This window comes from Poecilia reticulata, linkage group LG16, assembly GCF_000633615.1.
Source record: "Poecilia reticulata strain Guanapo linkage group LG16, Guppy_female_1.0+MT, whole genome shotgun sequence".
Taxonomy (NCBI): Eukaryota; Metazoa; Chordata; class Actinopteri; order Cyprinodontiformes; family Poeciliidae; genus Poecilia; species Poecilia reticulata.
In genome coordinates this window covers 31,667,067-31,683,915 of record NC_024346.1, presented here as the reverse complement: position 1 = coordinate 31,683,915, position 16,849 = coordinate 31,667,067, and the positions used below count along the sequence as shown (strand labels likewise).

Sequence of the window (16,849 nt, the reverse complement as noted above, 5' to 3'; positions counted from 1 at the left end):
TCCAGGCTGTTTGTCTGTTTGGTGCAACGATGCCGTCGGTGTCAATTCGTCTCCTGATTACTCAACAGTCGCTCGTCGCCTCTGAGACGGGGTTACGCGATCTGGACTGTCTGCTGTGCCGAGGCAGGCTGCGACTAGCTGCAAGCAGCAAGCGCACATCCTAATTATTCCCCAGCGGAGAAGCTCATTATGTTGATTAGGCCATTGTACAAACACAGGCCCCTCTTATACACGAGACATCTAATTAGGTATGCCACAAGTTAACAATGGGTGTCACCCGCCCGTCAAGTGACCGCTGACATGAGATTTTGATTAAAATATCTTGATGCTGATTAGCTGTTCAGAAAACGCTCAAGTGTTTCGGCATTTTCAGGAGCACAAAATGGAGATGTTTGCTGTTCCGTTTTATTTATCCTTAATGTTGCTTTATTTATTAATTTTTTAAGAGTTAGTTGATCGATCTGAAACTCAAACAACCCTTATGTAAATAATTGAATCTGTCCATGAAATTTCCACTCTGATCAGCCATCCATCCCAACGCCATGCACTCAGTTGTCTGCTCATGCATTTCAAATTAAAACTGATATTATTTACAACCTTGATGTTTTCATCTCATCTGTTTTTCAGATCAGAGACGGTGGTGGAAAGGATGCTTTGTAACTGGATGTCCATCTGCCTTTACCAGTTTTTGAAGGTAGCAGGATTTATGTTTGGCACCGTAGAATCCCATTAAATCGGTTTTGATGACTGAGGAGGTGAAGGCATATTAATTGGTCTTCGCATCATCAGAAAAAAAACACACAAAAATACAGTATTAAAAATCAACTTTCAGTCACTCCTCTGCAGCACGGCGGGAGCAAAAACAGCAATAAATTAGCATCGCCTGCTGCTGTATGAGCAGGAGGGATGGAGGATAAGTTGCAACAATTTTTCATATGTGTGCTTATTAAACGAGGCATAGATCTGAGGTTACATCTTCTTCAAGACATACTGAAGATTTTTGTTATAAATGTTAACCAACATAAGCAACTGTGATTAACATGGGATCATTCTGGGGATGTAATTAATACCCGAGGAGCAGTAACGTAGTGATTTTGGTTCAAAATGAAATATGTTCCTTATTGATCAACTTACATGGTGTTTTGCACTCTTTTTATATAAATAAAAGCACATGTTGGTGATGAACTTTTAGATTCTTGCTAAATGTTAGCAACAGAAAAGATATTTCCCTTTGACATTTGAAATAAAGCGTGTGGATACTCTTCACAATAAAAGGAAAAATATTGCTTTGATAAGAATACTGCAATCATCAGTGATGTTTGACAAACAAAATTAAACCAAAGGCAAAAAAACAGGCTTGTTAGCCTTTGAAAATAAAGCTTATAAATACTGTTATATATAGATTTCCATATATTTCACAATGTTTTGCAGTTGTAGGTTCTATGTTACTAAAGGCATCAAACCAGCGATAAAAACAGGATTACTAACGTTTCAAAAATAAAACCTAAATAACTCACAAGTTACGCTGCAGAAGTGGGATCTGTATTAGTAATTGAATGAAAGCAGTGATGAAAAATGAAACTAGCCATTTTGAAATGGAGCTCGTACATACCCAGTAAATGTTTAGTGTTTCTTAGGATAGAAAGTTGCAAATGTTGGTTTTTGCCTTATTTAAATCAGAGCATGTTATTCTTTCAAGATTGTGGGTTTTTAAAGGCAAGCCTCGATATTTTATAGACAGTTGCTGCACAAGCATAGTCTGCACTATTAATTGAACTAAAGCAGTGATGTAAAACTGGATTTCAAAATAAAACTCATGCTGAAGCTACAAAATGAAATCCTCTTTTTTTATTATTGATTGTAAAGCTCGGCTCCACATTACCAATGGACCCCAAGCCATTCTCGAAAAAGTGATTGTTAACGTTTCAAATTAAAGTTCCCTGACACTTTTCAAAATAAAAGTCATGCTTTGTCATGTTTGAGTCATTACCAGGGTAAAGTCCAGATTAAAAATGAGCTCTTTAAAGGAAAACAAGCAGGCGTTCTCTGGTTTGATGTTTGCGTGAATGTTGTGAATTTGTCTTGCGAGTCGCCTGACAACGATTAACTTCCTGATAATATCAGAGAAAACCTCCCCTAAGTGTCATTTTATTCCTGTGTGTGTGCCATTGTGTGTGTGTGTACTAGGACACCGCAGGCGAGCCCTTATACAAACTGTTCCGAGCCATCAAGCACCAGATTGAAAAGGGGCCTGTGGACGCCAGAGTTAAGAAAGCCAAGTACACCCTCAACGACACCGGCCTGTTGGGCGACGATGTCGAGTATTCTGTCCTGGTGAGATAAACTCACGCACACACACACATACATACATCCGCATACATCTTCGGAAACCCTGTCACACACACTACACACACACACACCGCTTTCTGATTACATAGTGTTTCATGCGTGATGGGCTACAGAAACATGCTCACACACATGCTCTGTGGTGTTGCCATGGTAGCCATACACAGGAAGATATCTTAAGGCGACAAGCCTGCTTTTTATGTGACATCCATTTCCAGTTGCCAGTGTTCTCATTCTTAAAAGAGAGAGAGAAAAAAAAGGTAAAAAAAACATCCCTGGCGACTCATTCCAGTATAGCGGTAAAACGTGTGGTTTAGGTGAGCACAGTACAAGTCTGAACAAGAATGGAGTACAAGCCCCCTCTGCGACCTTTCCTCGACCTTGACACCTGCGCGTGCTCTGCATCCGTTTGGGTAGCTTTCAGGAGTAAGGGGGCGGGGGGGAAGCCTGCACCTTTCATTTTAGTATTGTGTTTCAATAATGGACGCTAATCTGAGCACAGCTGTTTTCKGTTAAAGTCAGCACAAACAAAAAGACCCATGGGTAATGGCGTCGTCGAGGACAATTATCAAATTAGGCTGAATTACACGTCTCCCGTTGTGATGGATCCCCTTCTGTGATTAAATTTCATGGGAAAGGGAGAGACGGAGGGGGGGGTAAAAAAAACAAAACCAGTATGATTTCGCAGGCAGATGCCCCACTATCTGCCTGCGAAATCTTTACCTCTGCCCTCAGTCCGCAGTATGTTCACGTCAAATACAGATCAGTTTTATGAGCTTTCAGCTGTGAATTTCTTTGCTCCCTGTCCACTGAGTGGTCAGTTATCTCTAATAGCTAGCAGAGTGTAGTAGGTGAAGTGGGTCAGGGTTTTCTCCAGCTGAGTCCTGGTCATTAGCCAGCCAAGGTGACAAAAGTCATGTCAGGTATCAGTGCAGCATGCGTGTGTGTTTATGTGTGTGTGTGTGTGTGTGTGTGTGTGTGTGTGTGTGTGTGTGTGTGTGTGTGTGTGTGTGTGTGTGTGTGTGTGTGTGTGTGTTGAAATGCCTGGTTGCCATAATGATAGCATCCCAATTGGCTGCAGATGTGGACATTTGTCTGCTTGCTTTTAATTCTCAGTACTCCATGGTGATACACATGTTGTCTTCTGCTCGGTAACAATGTGTATATATATCTGTGTGTTTACCTGTCAGACCCTGCAGGTGCTGGTTCAAGGTGAGGGTCCAGACGTGACACCCGTCAAGGTGCTGAGCTGTGACACCATCTCACAGGTGAAGGAGAAGATCATAGAGCAAGTATACAGGAACCTGCCTTACTCCCAGAGACCCAAAGTGGACAGCGTCACTCTGGGTAAGCATAGAAGAGGCACTAATGAGTCCTGTGACACGGCGCCCTCTTGAGCTTATGCACATTGGTCATGTCACCACCACAAACCTGGACCAACACACAGTAGCTCATAACCGTGAAAAAGAAAATGGTTCTTTTTTTTTCTTGTAGAAATAAAAATCTCAAATATTTCAGACATTTGTATTCAGCCCCATAAAGAAAATTACAACTACTGTAATGAGTCATCTATAGAGTCAATAATGTCCACCTGATGTTTATTAGAGAACTTTAGTAAACAAACTTTATCATGCAGACCAAGGGACACGGCAGACAGGTCACAGGTGTGGAGAAATTTAAAGCAGGTGTGGTTATAAGGCTTTGAAAACCTTGTTAGCACTATTTGGGTAAATGCAGAATAATACAGGAAATATTAAAAAATAAAAATAAGATTGAGACAGGGGAGGAGGTTCAACAACCTGAAAGCCAGAGCAACAATTTTTGTCATTTTAGATCAAATCAAATTTGGTAGAATGGTCCAGAGAATTGTGACAAAATTTCAATGTTGCAGTTCAGGACTTCTTGGTTAAATTTGGTTAAATGTAGACTAACTCACAAAAAAATGGGCAAAAACAGCCTCTGGTAGTACAAAGTTTGTGAAGAAAAGAACAAAGTGTCAATTTAGCAAAGCCGCATACAGAGTGCATGCCACATTTTAAAGATAATTTTGTAAAAAAAAAAAAAAGGAAATAAAAGAACAAACTTGAAAAGCCATCTATGCTTTTCTGTCCACTTCAGTCGTGTGCTGCTTTGTGCTTCCCGCCAGTAAAATCCCAGTGAAGTGTGATTTACTCTGAAGCTGCGATGTGACAGCCATTGTAAAGGTTTCAAAGTATGACCACTTTCACCAGACACTTCAGATAAGCGGTTGTAAAATGATAAAAAGTCCAAAATATTTTCATTCAGATTAAACAAAGCCTTATTTTGGTGAAGGTGTAACTTCATTTCAGCAACATGAAGAAATCCTTCATCCTTTAACAGAGCTTTTCTCTCCAGTGSAGTCAGACACCGTCGGGACCAACTTGAAAAGGCTAAAGCTCCACAGATACTCCATAACATTAAAGCCACTCGCATCACGCTGTAGATCTAATTTTTCGAGACGTTTCAGATAGAGAGCCATCTTTGTTCGCGATTAATACAAAGATGGCTCCCGTATATTTGCTGAACTTGCAAGTGAAGCATCCAGCACGTCAAGTGTGTTGTCAAGTCTGCAGCGATGCAGAAAATGTTAGGGTGCAAAACACAGATTTTAATTAAATCTAAATTATTCATAAGACTGATGTCTTTTCTACACTCCCAACTTCCTCGTGTTGTGCTTTTGAAACCCCTGCAGAAAGCTCGGTGCCTGCCATGAATAACGTAATTAGTGTACTTAGCTAAAAAAAAAAAAAAAACATACATTTTTTTCCAAAGTTTTTCCATCCCCTTCCCGTTGACAGAGTGGCGTCCCGGCTCAACGGGACAGATTTTATCCGATCTGGACCTGACCTCCCAGAAAGAAGGCAGATGGAAGCGCATCAACACTCTGGCCCACTACAATGTGAGTACTGGCAAAATATTTAATCCTAACTTTAAATGCAGTATCTTAACAATCACTGCTGCTGAAAAAAAAAAAAAAAAAAAAAAGCTTTGGATTTGATAAGAATGTAGGGAGACGAGTAGATAAACGTGGGTGTGTAGAAGCGAAGGGAGCCTAATATTTTCACTTCAGTCAGTCTGAGTTGCATATTGGAGCGATTTGCATGAAATATGTCTGCAGCAAATTTTCTGACCTGAATACATTACCACATATTGAGTTATTGTTTGTTCTTATCACAAAAACTGCCAAAGATTTGAATTTTACACCATTTCTTGCTGTTGCGTGTACGAGTGGAAATAAAGAACAAAAAAAAGGGGAATACATCTGTTCTTCAATTCACCATCTGTCATCTCTAATATGAAGTATTTAGGGCAAAATAAATCTCTCTACCTGTTAGCTAAATAGCTTCAAAATCTACGTGCAAAGTTGACGTATGGCACACAACACAGCGGCTGTGACTCTTTGCCATATTTTATGTCYGTCAAGTCACTTATTGGGGGGAAAGAATTACCATAATGAGGGGGAAAGAGGGGATTCATGACAAGGACATTTCTCTTCACTCCTGCTTATGACCCCCACAGAGCATTGTGTTGTAAATTTAATGTAAAAATTCTGCCGCCATGAATATCCTACACATGTATTCAGACAAATATGCTGGGACTTTTTATGCCATATATAACAAGATAGCAGTCAGTGGACATAATTGATGGTTGAGAAAATGTGTGCATCATGAAGAAGCTTGGAGTTTTTCTCCATGTTGCTACCTGGCTAACTAACTARYTAGYTAGCTAGCTAGCTAGCTAGGATATAGGATAAACTCAACCACTTCTTCTCTTTAGACTTGTGCTTTTTTTTCCCAGACCCTCCCTGCTTGCCAGTTTTGGTTCCCCACTGAATGTCACTAAATCTTCTCGCCACTGTATCGATAGTGAGACAATAAAGGTCACGCCGTAATATCCCCTGCTTGCCGTGCTTTTCGGCTACTTAAATACTGATCTTTCAGAGCGGCGTGGCCTCCTTTGAGCCTACCTGCCTCTCCGTTGTTCTCAGACCTCGGCCTGACTGCCATGGATTCATTGCCCGTGTCAGAGTGCCGCTAATCACAGCGTATGTGCGGTCAATAACGGGGTGTGCCGCAGAAACTGGCCTCTAAATATCACGGTTAAGACCCACTGTTCGTGTCTGCTCAGTCGCATTGATTGGAAATAAATTCTGGGCCAAACAAATGGGATGGAGAAACACAGTTGAAATACTTGTCACAGCTACCAAATCCAATGTGTCCTATTGTGATTTTATGTGACAGACCAGCATAAAGTAGTTCATACGTTTTCTAAAAGAAATAAAATTCTAATTATTTTTCAAAAATATGCATGGACATAGCTGTTTACCTGAACTGTAAATCTTTCTGGAAATGAGTCAAGAAAAGGAAGCTATGTTCCTGTTGTTAGCATTTCGCAACAAGCCGTGTAGGGACACAGTGGGGGGCTTTTTCATTAGCATGGTCATGGACTTAATGGGGCTGAACATTAATATGTATCATACTTTTTATGCTTGATGGAAATGTTTTGTCTATGGAACTGAATCACGATAAAGTGCTGCTTTTGACTGCGTTTGAGTGTTGTTACAAGCCAATGCGTTTATCAAAATCAAAAGTTATATTTTCTGACATATGCGCGTTGCAGGTACGAGACAATGCCACGTTGGTTTTATCCAGAGTGCTTCACACACAGCAGAACTACGACCAGAACCAGGAAAACCACGAAGAACGTAAGTATCCATCAGCACACACAATGAACACATGCAAGTACGATCCAAAAGATCAAACATAACACGGCGTTCGGATTATAATACATGTCTTTGTCTTGTTTTCTTTGGGTTCCTCAAAAAATATTCCCACTCTCATTAAACATGCTAATATATGTTTTATGTATTCCACTCTACACTGAAACTGTATGCATTTTTATTCTTTCATTCTTTTTATGGGGACACATTTCATGAGAGCTGTTTATCTTGTGTTTGCTTTCTTTCAAATCTGTCTGAAAATTCCCCCCTCATGTTTATTCATCAAAAATGTACTGAGGTTACGAAACGGATCTGAAGTAAAAGCGTGAACTTTTCGTCTTTCCGCAACAGGAAACGCTCTGTTGGACGACGATAAAGTTTTCCATCTGGTGAGGCCGCAGGACGAGCTGGATGAGATCAAATCCAAACGAGGGAGCATAAAGGACAAGTCGATGACCAAAGCCATTACAGAGATCTACCTGACTCGACTTTTGTCTGTAAAGGTCAGACACAAACACAAAACTGTACATTGGAGCATTTTGGGGGTTCAAACATTATCAGATGATCAGGAAGGAACAGAAATGTTCTTTCTCTCAGGTCCGTCTCGGAGCTTTAATGTCGATAACAGTCAGCTAACTCATTTCGCATTCTGTCCATCCGCTTTCAGGGAACGCTGCAGCAGTTTGTGGACGACTTCTTCCGCWGCGTGCTGTGCTCCGGGGCCGTGGTCCCACCAGCTGTCAAATACTTTTTTGACTTCCTGGACGAACAAGCGCTAAAACACAACAATGTTGACGACGAGACCATCCACATCTGGAAGACTAATAGGTAAAAAGATGGGAAACATATTGTACTTCAACCAGATTCTCTGCTGCTTGTTCTGTTCTGATCAGGTGAAATAAATAACATCACAAATGACAGTTCTAAAAAGAACCGTCATTTTTCTAGTTTTTAATAAAACATTGACATTTTTTGATGCTTCAAATGTAGCAGATACTTCAGGCTTATAAGTCTTGATTATCGTGCTAATGGTTAAGAAAGCATTAAAGTTGTCAGATTACATTTGATTGCTAAGAGAAAACATATCAGTCAGGCTTTCTTTTTTCCCCACAGATATTCTGTATCCAATAAAAGCCTGTGCTTGCTTTATTGCTCCGTACTTACCCGGACTAGAGGCAGACTGACTCGCAATATCAAAAATCATATTTTCTGCAACCCGAGATTAAAGCACAAACGAACGGCAAGATCCACCTAATACTTGTTGCCTAGATTTGACAGTTTCATCAAATACTTATTTTTATAGTTTTCCCACTCAGTCGTACACCAACAGCATATCCCCGAAACTTGCATCTTCTAAACCAAATGCTCGCTATAATTAGACTCTCTTTCACAGAAAAGAAGCCGGTGTATAAATCACAAGGACCTTTCCAGCTTTTACTCGCCTCATTTATCATCCTTGTCGTTTGCGGAACATTGTCCACTTGACGGTAGAAGAGGGCCCTGCTCCATTCTGCGAGATTGCTTCAGAAATGTGACTTTACCTTGTAAACCGCTGTAGCCACTTTCTCCCACTTATCTCGGATCACTGTCCACTTCTACCTGGACCTGCTTGGTCTTGTTGGTTTATTCTGTGACTTATTTGGGACTCGGCGTGAAAAGATTTATTGAAATGTTTTTCCACACACGAAGTTCGGTTTCCCTGGGGTAATGATATGGCGTAACACAGAGGCCTGTTTTATTAAGCCACTGACCCCACGGTGAACCCAGTTTCCATAGTAACAACAAGTATTAGGTGGACCTACATGACGACATGGTGTTTGGAACTTGCGCCTTTCCTCTCTGACCATCACAAACATAAACATATGGAGCGGACCTGGTCATGCTTCAAAAAGATGTGCTAGGATTAATATGCATCTTTTAATGTTTCTTTAGTTGTGTGTGTTGTTTCTCAGTAATAAAATATTAACTTGCAGCATCACCTTATGAAACACAGTACAGTACAAGCATTTGCCCACATTTCAGACCTTCTTTGACTAACAAAAACACAGCTGGAAGTCTGCCCAGCAGCGATCTGACTTATTTATTTTTTTTGTATTTCTTCTTATCTCTCTCTCTTGCTGTCTCTCTGATACAATAACTCTCTAAGAAATAAAAACTTACTTGTTCCGGGAAGCGCAGAATGCAAATGTGCGATTTGAACGTTCTTGGTTTTGCATTTGTAATCTCTGCGCTCCCTTGTGGCATTTAAGTGCATAAATTAGTGTCGCGTCGGCTGAGGCTCAAGCGCACAAGACGACGTGTTGCATGTAGATGGCCGTGATTGACGCGCCGCCGGCTGGAGAGCAGCCGCACAAGGACACGAGATGAGCGATTTAATTACTTACTATACTCTACGCCCAATTCTGCATCCACCCGTTCTGTTTATCAAGTCAACCGGGGGCCGTGTATTTGATATGAATGTGTGTACGAAGCATAGCAAACAAACAAACATGGTAATTATTTCCCAAGCTAAATTAATTCTGTGATTATAGTAACAGCTATTTTTATGCTTCTATTGTATTCTAACCGAAGCCTTCCCAGAAGATATTACCAAATCAGGATGAATTTTACACGCCGCTCGTCTCTCCTCTCCCAGATGTCGGGGATGTTCGCAGTGATCTGGGAGGAGATGGGGAGGAGGAGGAGAAAGGAGCTGAGGAAACTGCYGTATTTTCGGGCGTTTTTCATGAATTCATAAGATGAGAGGGAGAGCGAAAAGAAAAGCACTGAGCATGTGTTTTTTTTTTTTGTTTTGTTATGTTTTTTTCGTTTTCAGGAGGGAAATTAGCTCAAGCRCCGGGGCGTTACATTATGTAGTCTGGTCCTTACGTTAAGCYGCGCAGGAGCTGAAAAGGTCAACGTGCTGCAGCTACTTTGGCTTTCTTAATCTCTGTTTGTTAGCGTGGACGGAGTGTGGACTTACAAGGAGGTCAGCTCTGAGCAAAACGCTAAAATAAACAGACAGTAAAAGGCTATTGTTCTGAATAACACTGACACATACAAAGCAGGCTTTTCTCCACCCCTGTTATTACCTTCTACTGTAGTCGGTTCAAACCACAGAYGAGTGCTCTTTCCCACAGCACGCCTCCTCGACTTACATCAGTTTAACCGTTGAGATTTCCCACAAGTTTTAAAGTGTTAATGGTGATAATCACAGTGATTGTTTTTTTTTTTTTATTGCTGCCTCCTTCACTTGTCCAGCCTGCCGCTGAGATTCTGGGTGAACATCCTCAAGAATCCCCACTTCATCTTCGACGTCCACGTGTCTGAAGTGGTGGACGCGTCGCTGTCAGTCATAGCCCAGACGTTCATGGATGCTTGCACCAAGAGCGAGCACAAACTCAGCCGGGTGAGTAGGCCCAAATCAGAGGAGAGGGAATGAGGTACAAGGCAAGATGAAGGAATATACAGGAGCATGTCAATGAATTAGAATATCATTGGTCGGTTCAAGTATRTCAGTGGTTGTAAATCAGAATGTGAACGTCTGATACGGACACCAAGAGGGATATTTGAGCTGTTTTGTTTTGGGTTTTGTTTTTCTATCAGCTGGAAGAGTCAAAGTTGGGATATGTGTGTGTGCTGTAGCTCTTCAAACGTCGACTCCATCTTGACTTCACGCATTTTTCCCAAACTCCCAATTGGGTTTCTATGTCCCTACTTGTGCGCCCTTTTGCACCACACTTTTTCCTTTCACTGAGCTTTCCATTAATTCGCTTTGACTTTCTTTGGGAGTTGTCGTTTGTGACTTCCCCGATCTATAGAAAGCGTCAGTGACTCTCTGTTAAGTCAGCAATCTTCCCTATGATTATTCAGGCCGTAATGTTGCACGTCTGCACTGAAAACCCTTTAAAATTGATATTTTGTGATATTCTCATTTTCTTTCATTGCATGCAATAGTCCTAAAAACCGATTCAAAGTTAAAATCGCTGCTTAATGAAATAAATTATATTTCCAACTATTCTAACATGAGATGTAGAAGTATGTCCTTTTAGTCATGCTTTCATTTTTTTTGTCTACAGGACTCTCCAAGTAACAAACTACTCTATGCAAAGGAGATCTCCACCTATAAGAAAATGGTGGATGAGTAAGTGTGGTGCTCTTTACTGTCCCATCTGTTTTCATGTCGAGTTTAAAATCCTCCAGATTTCCCTGAGACCATTTTTTTTTTTTTTTAATAGCAGTTGCATAACTGAGTGATTACAACCTCTTGTCGTTTCTTTATGTGTGTGCAGCTACTACAAGGGCATCAGGCAGATGGTCCCTGTCAGCGATCAGGACATGAACACTCATTTGGCGGAAGTGTCACGGGTGAGAGACGCATCTGTCATTATCTTTGGCTCGTGGTCGACCTTGCTTTAAATGTTTTAAACCCAGAACGAGGCGGCRAGCACAGCGGGTTTCCACCATGTTTAAAAGAGAAAATGTTACGCGGTACATAAACRTTGCGAGGGGAGGCATTACATTTCTCTATCAATTTAATCTTCAGGTTTTTTTTCAGCAACGGTTGTTGCCTTATTTTAAAGCATGCAATTTTCTTGCAAAATGCACCCTGACAGTTTTGTTTAATCCCGTTGTGATGTGTTCACATCCACATCCCTCAAGTTATTTTCAAAATTACTGGTGCAGACAAATTTCTTGGCACTTCTTGAAAGGATGTGCAAAAAGACTCACGGCATAGACTCAGTGATTTATACTGATAAGTTCAACTTTAAATTTGACTGGTTGGTGCCACTAACAATAACTGTGTAATAAATATTACTGAGGTGTTTATTTTTTTACCTAAGTTGATCAGTTTCTATGAACTTTTTAATTTGATTTAACTTCCAAAACAAATTACAAAACAACCTTATTTTTTTGCTGTTGAGGCCTGAGTTTGTATTTTTGCAGATGTTACGTTTGCTGCAATTGTTACAAGCAAGGGTTCAGGGTAGGTTAGACAGACCATCATAGGTTTTATGACTGCTTCCAGAGAAAAGTCAGGGTGTAATATTGGTTGATGTTGGTTTAAGAACAAATCTTAAAGAATTTTATGATTGATTTTAAGCAACAAAAAAAACCMATACTTTATGTAGGTCTGGTCTGAAATAAAAGATTACTCTGTATAAAAGCATTGTGCCTAATTATTAGTATGGCAGCCTGTGTGTCTCTGGGCCTCTTCTCTCGTGTCCCATCCTCTCTTCCAATAAGCATAGAGACTTTGCTTTGCATTGTATTATGATTTCTTTTTTTTCTCTCTCTCTCTTTTTTTTTGGAAAGTTTAAATCAAAATCTGGTGGCTTTTAAGCAGGGTCCCATTAATGTCTCTGGGACTTGAGCTGGAACACATTTTATCTGAATAGAAATTGTTTGTGTTACAAACTACAATAGGCACAGAGCATTTTTATTTTGATTTTTGCAGACAGTTTTGAAGAAAGCAAGAACAACATATTGGAATCKGAAGACGTGGTTTTATGTGCCGTTTACTTTAATATTTTGACTGGAACTCTTTGAGTCCTCACTTTTAAATAAGAAACATTTTTTGAGCAAATATGAGCCAATTTATGTCTGATTGTTAAATAGAATCAATTACTTCAAATTACAGTGGTTATAATATCTTAGGTCTTGGGCAATTTTTTGTATTTTTTTTTTAACGAACCACTTTTTAAGTTGCCTCTGCAGGTAGTCATTATCTACACGGGAGGGGAAAGGGCAATTTTTGTGCACAATTTAGTTCTTTCATTTCATCGAATCTCTTACTTTTAAACTGTGTTTTTATGTTCTGCAGTCTCACACCGACAAACTGAACACCCAAGTGGCTCTCCATCAGCTTTACCAGTACGCCAGCAAATACTATGACGGGGTAAGAACCTCCTAGCTCTCCTATCGCGCCCACGGAGGGCCATTCCACTGCACGCACCGCTGCCCAATGTATTTCTTTTTCCTCCTCCTTCACTCTTGATATGCCAGAAAAGAGATTGTGTGAAATTTTAATTGAAAGCATTTCTGTGGGATGTGAATTGGAAAATTGCTTTGGGAATTGATTTTTTTTTTTTAAAGTCCACTGTGTGTCGCCACTTGAGGTCACAAAAAGGAGGAGATAAACAAAACCTAATGAACAAGTCGGATAAACAAATGGGCCTGTCGGTCTCCCCTAAGAGGGGCTCACAAACAATAACGACTAATATGACGTGGCTGTTGATGGGGAATGACACCCGTTTTCCCTCCACACTCGTCACCTCTTCCCGATTGTTTTTTTTTTTTTTTTTTTGCTATTCCAGCGCTACCCTTCTGCTGTCCTTCATCCAAATCCTCCTCCTCCTCCCCTCCCTCATCTCTTGATATTTGCGACTGCTCTGTCGATCATTTCAATGACCGTCCTTCCGTCGTCCCTTTCAGATCATCGCATCCCTGGATGATGACCCGGCCGCTCAGAGTAAACAGCTGACCCTGCGGCTGCAGCAGATTGCGGCCGCCCTGGAAAACAAAATGACTGATCTCTAACCCACCGAGAGGAGGGACAAAAGTCCAAGACATAGAGGGAGATTGCCAGTGACTACAGGGGCTTATTTCTTTTTTTCTCCTTTTTTTTCAGAGCAGAAAGTATGGAAATGCAAAAATCTGAGAGGGGGGACTCGTTTTGATGTGTGCTTCCCCGGAGCGTGTGTTTTTTTTCTTGATATTTTTCTTTTTTTTCTTTCTGGTTCTGTGGAGTAAACCAAGACTAATTAATTGCACACAGACATCAAAAAAAAAAAAGATTGGGGAAAAATGATGGGTTCCGCTGTCATAGGTACGCCTTAAATCTCACTTGCCAAACCTTAAAGGTCTGAGCCCTTACTCATGCTCCACTGAATATTGCTCCCAGGATGCAGTATGAGAAAAGTCTCTGTGAGAATTAAGCCCCACTGTGGAGCACTGGTACCGCAGATAATCAGATGTTTGAATTTCTCTCTCTCTCTCTGTGTGTGTGCGTGTGTGTGTGTGGGAAAAAAAGGGTTAAAGAGTTGTATTATATATTTTTTTTATTGTGCAGTCTTTATGCAGAAAGCTTTATAAGAAACAAAAAAAAATCTTTTTAATTGGAATCACTTTGTGGTGCGGACAGTGTTTTTATCAGCCTGTGTGCGTAGATGTGTGAATGGTAGCGTGCGCGTTGTGAGCGAGGGTGGGGGGAGGGTTGTGTGGGGAACATGCGTGCGCACACAGGATGCCTGGGCGTGAGGGCGAAGCGACGCCCGCGCTCTCTCGTCCTCTCATCCCCACCCCGCCGGAGCCTGTGCTCTCACCGAGCTTTACGACAGAGACCAAAGGGTCCAGACAGGGACGCCGGCTTCGTGTGACTGACGGCTTACCAGAGGTTTCGCAAACATTTCCTTTTGTTTGTTTTTTTATATATGTATATACGCAGGGTTTTTTTTGTTTTTCTTTTTCCACTTTACGCTTGATTGCCAACTCGTGCTCATGGAAATCGATAACAGCACAGCCTGTCTCCCTTTATTGTACAGTGCCATGAAACATTCCACTTCAACTAAAGCACAGAGGGACATTTCTCAGTTTTCTTTAAGACATTTCAGTTGATTCATTTTTTTTCTTCTTCTTCTTTGGTGTATTACTTTTTGTTTTCTTTAGCTGTCAGCAAAGAGAAGCAGTTGTATTCTACCATGGAGCCACGCCACTCATATTAGCTCTGCAATAACGTCAGTATAGTAGATTCCTGCTTTTTCTTACTTAATGTATTTGCCATATCGTAGCAGTTGAGCAATATGTAAAAAAAAAAATTCAAAATTGATTTATGCATTTTTATTTTGTTCTTTGTTTTTTATTGTTGTGCCATTTCTCTATTACCATAATAATGTTCCAAATAATCATTAATAACTCTGCCTCTTTTGCTATAAAATAGCCTAATGCTGATGGTAATGATCTGTCAGAGATGCAGTTGGTACTGCAGCGGCTTGTTGCAAACAAATTGTTATCCTTTTACATTTTCTTTTTGTTGTTTCTTTGATGATGTCAGGGTGCTTGGGTTCAGTCGTGTATATAATTGCTCATGATATCTGAAATCAATGTCAGAGTACGGCCTGAGTCGCAACAAGGGTTTGATATTTCTTTGTCCATTTAAACACCGTCCCCAAAATTGTAGGTCTGGCCGTCGGCAGACCTTTTTAATTGTCCTCCCTTCGTGTCTGACGGGTGGACGGCGCGTTTGGCCGACACGCGGCGACGAGCTCCAGAGACCCCAGAATGTTAACGATTCCTGCCTTGGCTAGAGTGACGTTTGCACAGACCTCGAGCCTGCCCGCCTGCCGTCTCAGCATGGCGCTCCGGCTTCCTGACTAACAGCATTTGGCACTGCCCACTCAGTGCGATGCGGAGTGGCACTCTGTGTAATGAAATCAGCAGGGGAGGCTTTTGATCTTAATTGCATGCCGACTGCAGACTCTCCATCCTCGCGTCTCCGCTGTTGTTTACTGGCGACTCCGTTCTCGCTGACTAGAGTCGATGCAAGAAGCTTCTCCTTTCAGAGCCTTTCTTTAACCAAAAACGTGCCTTATCGGATAGGATGACATATATATATTGTTTCTAAATTATTCTGTTGGTAACATAGGAATACGATGATAGTACTTATAGACACAGCAATGTACTTGGACTTGTGATCTTACGTGTGCTGTCTAAAAACGCTAGATGCGCCGCTGCAGCCATTGGCGTGCCGTTAGGCTGAGGACATTTCAGTACGATTTCTTTTTCCCGGCTGCAGCTTCGACGTGTGCATTTCATTTGGATGTCTTTGGTGTGTGCTTACTAGGATTTTGGTGGCAAAAAGAGCAAAAAAATAAAAAATTAGAAAAAAAAAGTCAAAAGACTAAATGTTGAAGAATGACCAGTTGCATCTGGGTTTCCCTTGAAAATGTCTCACATTCCAAAATTAGACAAAAAGGGTATCCATGTGTACAATTGAAACATTGCGCAAAAATTGTTCCAATGGTGTTGATTTTTTTGACCTGTGTTTCTAAGCTATCCTACAGTGTGTACGATAAATGACTATCTATACTCGACAAATGACTTTTCTTACTGCTGTGCAGTTATTTTTATTTCTCGTTTCCTATACATATGAATCTTTGTAAAACAAGTTGAAATACTGTATTCTATCTGTATACCCCTATGCATTGGTTCCTATGACGAAAACAACAAAATAGCGAAAAAAAATTGTTTGTGCTGTTGTCGAGACCTGTTTTTTTGTTTTTGTTTTTTTTGTCCCTCACCCCCCCATTTTGAAACTTGTGAATGTGCTGTATTGACAAAAGAAACTGGGACACTCCACTTTCGGTACAGGACCAGTAACGGAAGCCAATGTTTTTTGTTTTATTTCCTCCCCGTACGAGGCAGCTTCGAATATTCTCGATCTTGTACCTGATCCGGTCGTGCAGGATGAACATAATTTTAAAAAGTCGTATGTGTGGACGGAGCGGTTACCCACAGGTTTCATCATGCACTCCTCCGTGAATAAACTCAGAGACATATATACCCTTCATATTGGCTGTGTTTCTTTCACTTGGACAATATTGATTTGCTTTGACTGAAACCGCTCTCATGCTTTATTCATCAGGAGTAACAATCACCTTGGGTGATAGAGTTGCCACAGGTAGCCGATTTTTCTCATTGGAGTGAATTGTGTGTTCAAAATCTCTGGCACTTACAGCACCTTGCATAAGTATTCATACACTTTGAACCTTTCCACGTTTTGTC

At 40.9% G+C, this 16,849-nt stretch overlaps 1 protein-coding gene across 2 annotated transcripts in view; it reads left to right on the top strand.

Moving 5' to 3' along the window:
- The window catches only part of plxnb2b (plexin b2b), a 160,126-nt gene extending 143,492 nt beyond the window's left edge, over nt 1–16,634 (top strand). For both annotated transcript variants that reach the window (XM_008432784.2, XM_008432785.2), the window contains exons 26-37: nt 628–694; nt 2,188–2,334; nt 3,537–3,693; nt 5,166–5,266; nt 6,988–7,072; nt 7,439–7,590; nt 7,755–7,915; nt 10,328–10,475; nt 11,146–11,210; nt 11,359–11,434; nt 12,891–12,965; nt 13,502–16,634. In XM_008432784.2, coding sequence (XP_008431006.1) covers nt 628–694; nt 2,188–2,334; nt 3,537–3,693; nt 5,166–5,266; nt 6,988–7,072; nt 7,439–7,590; nt 7,755–7,915; nt 10,328–10,475; nt 11,146–11,210; nt 11,359–11,434; nt 12,891–12,965; nt 13,502–13,606 — 1,339 coding nt within the window. In that variant the 3' untranslated portion in view covers nt 13,607–16,634. The remainder of the gene's footprint in view (nt 1–627; nt 695–2,187; nt 2,335–3,536; nt 3,694–5,165; nt 5,267–6,987; nt 7,073–7,438; nt 7,591–7,754; nt 7,916–10,327; nt 10,476–11,145; nt 11,211–11,358; nt 11,435–12,890; nt 12,966–13,501) is intronic.
- Nucleotides 16,635–16,849: the final 215 nt, after the last annotated feature.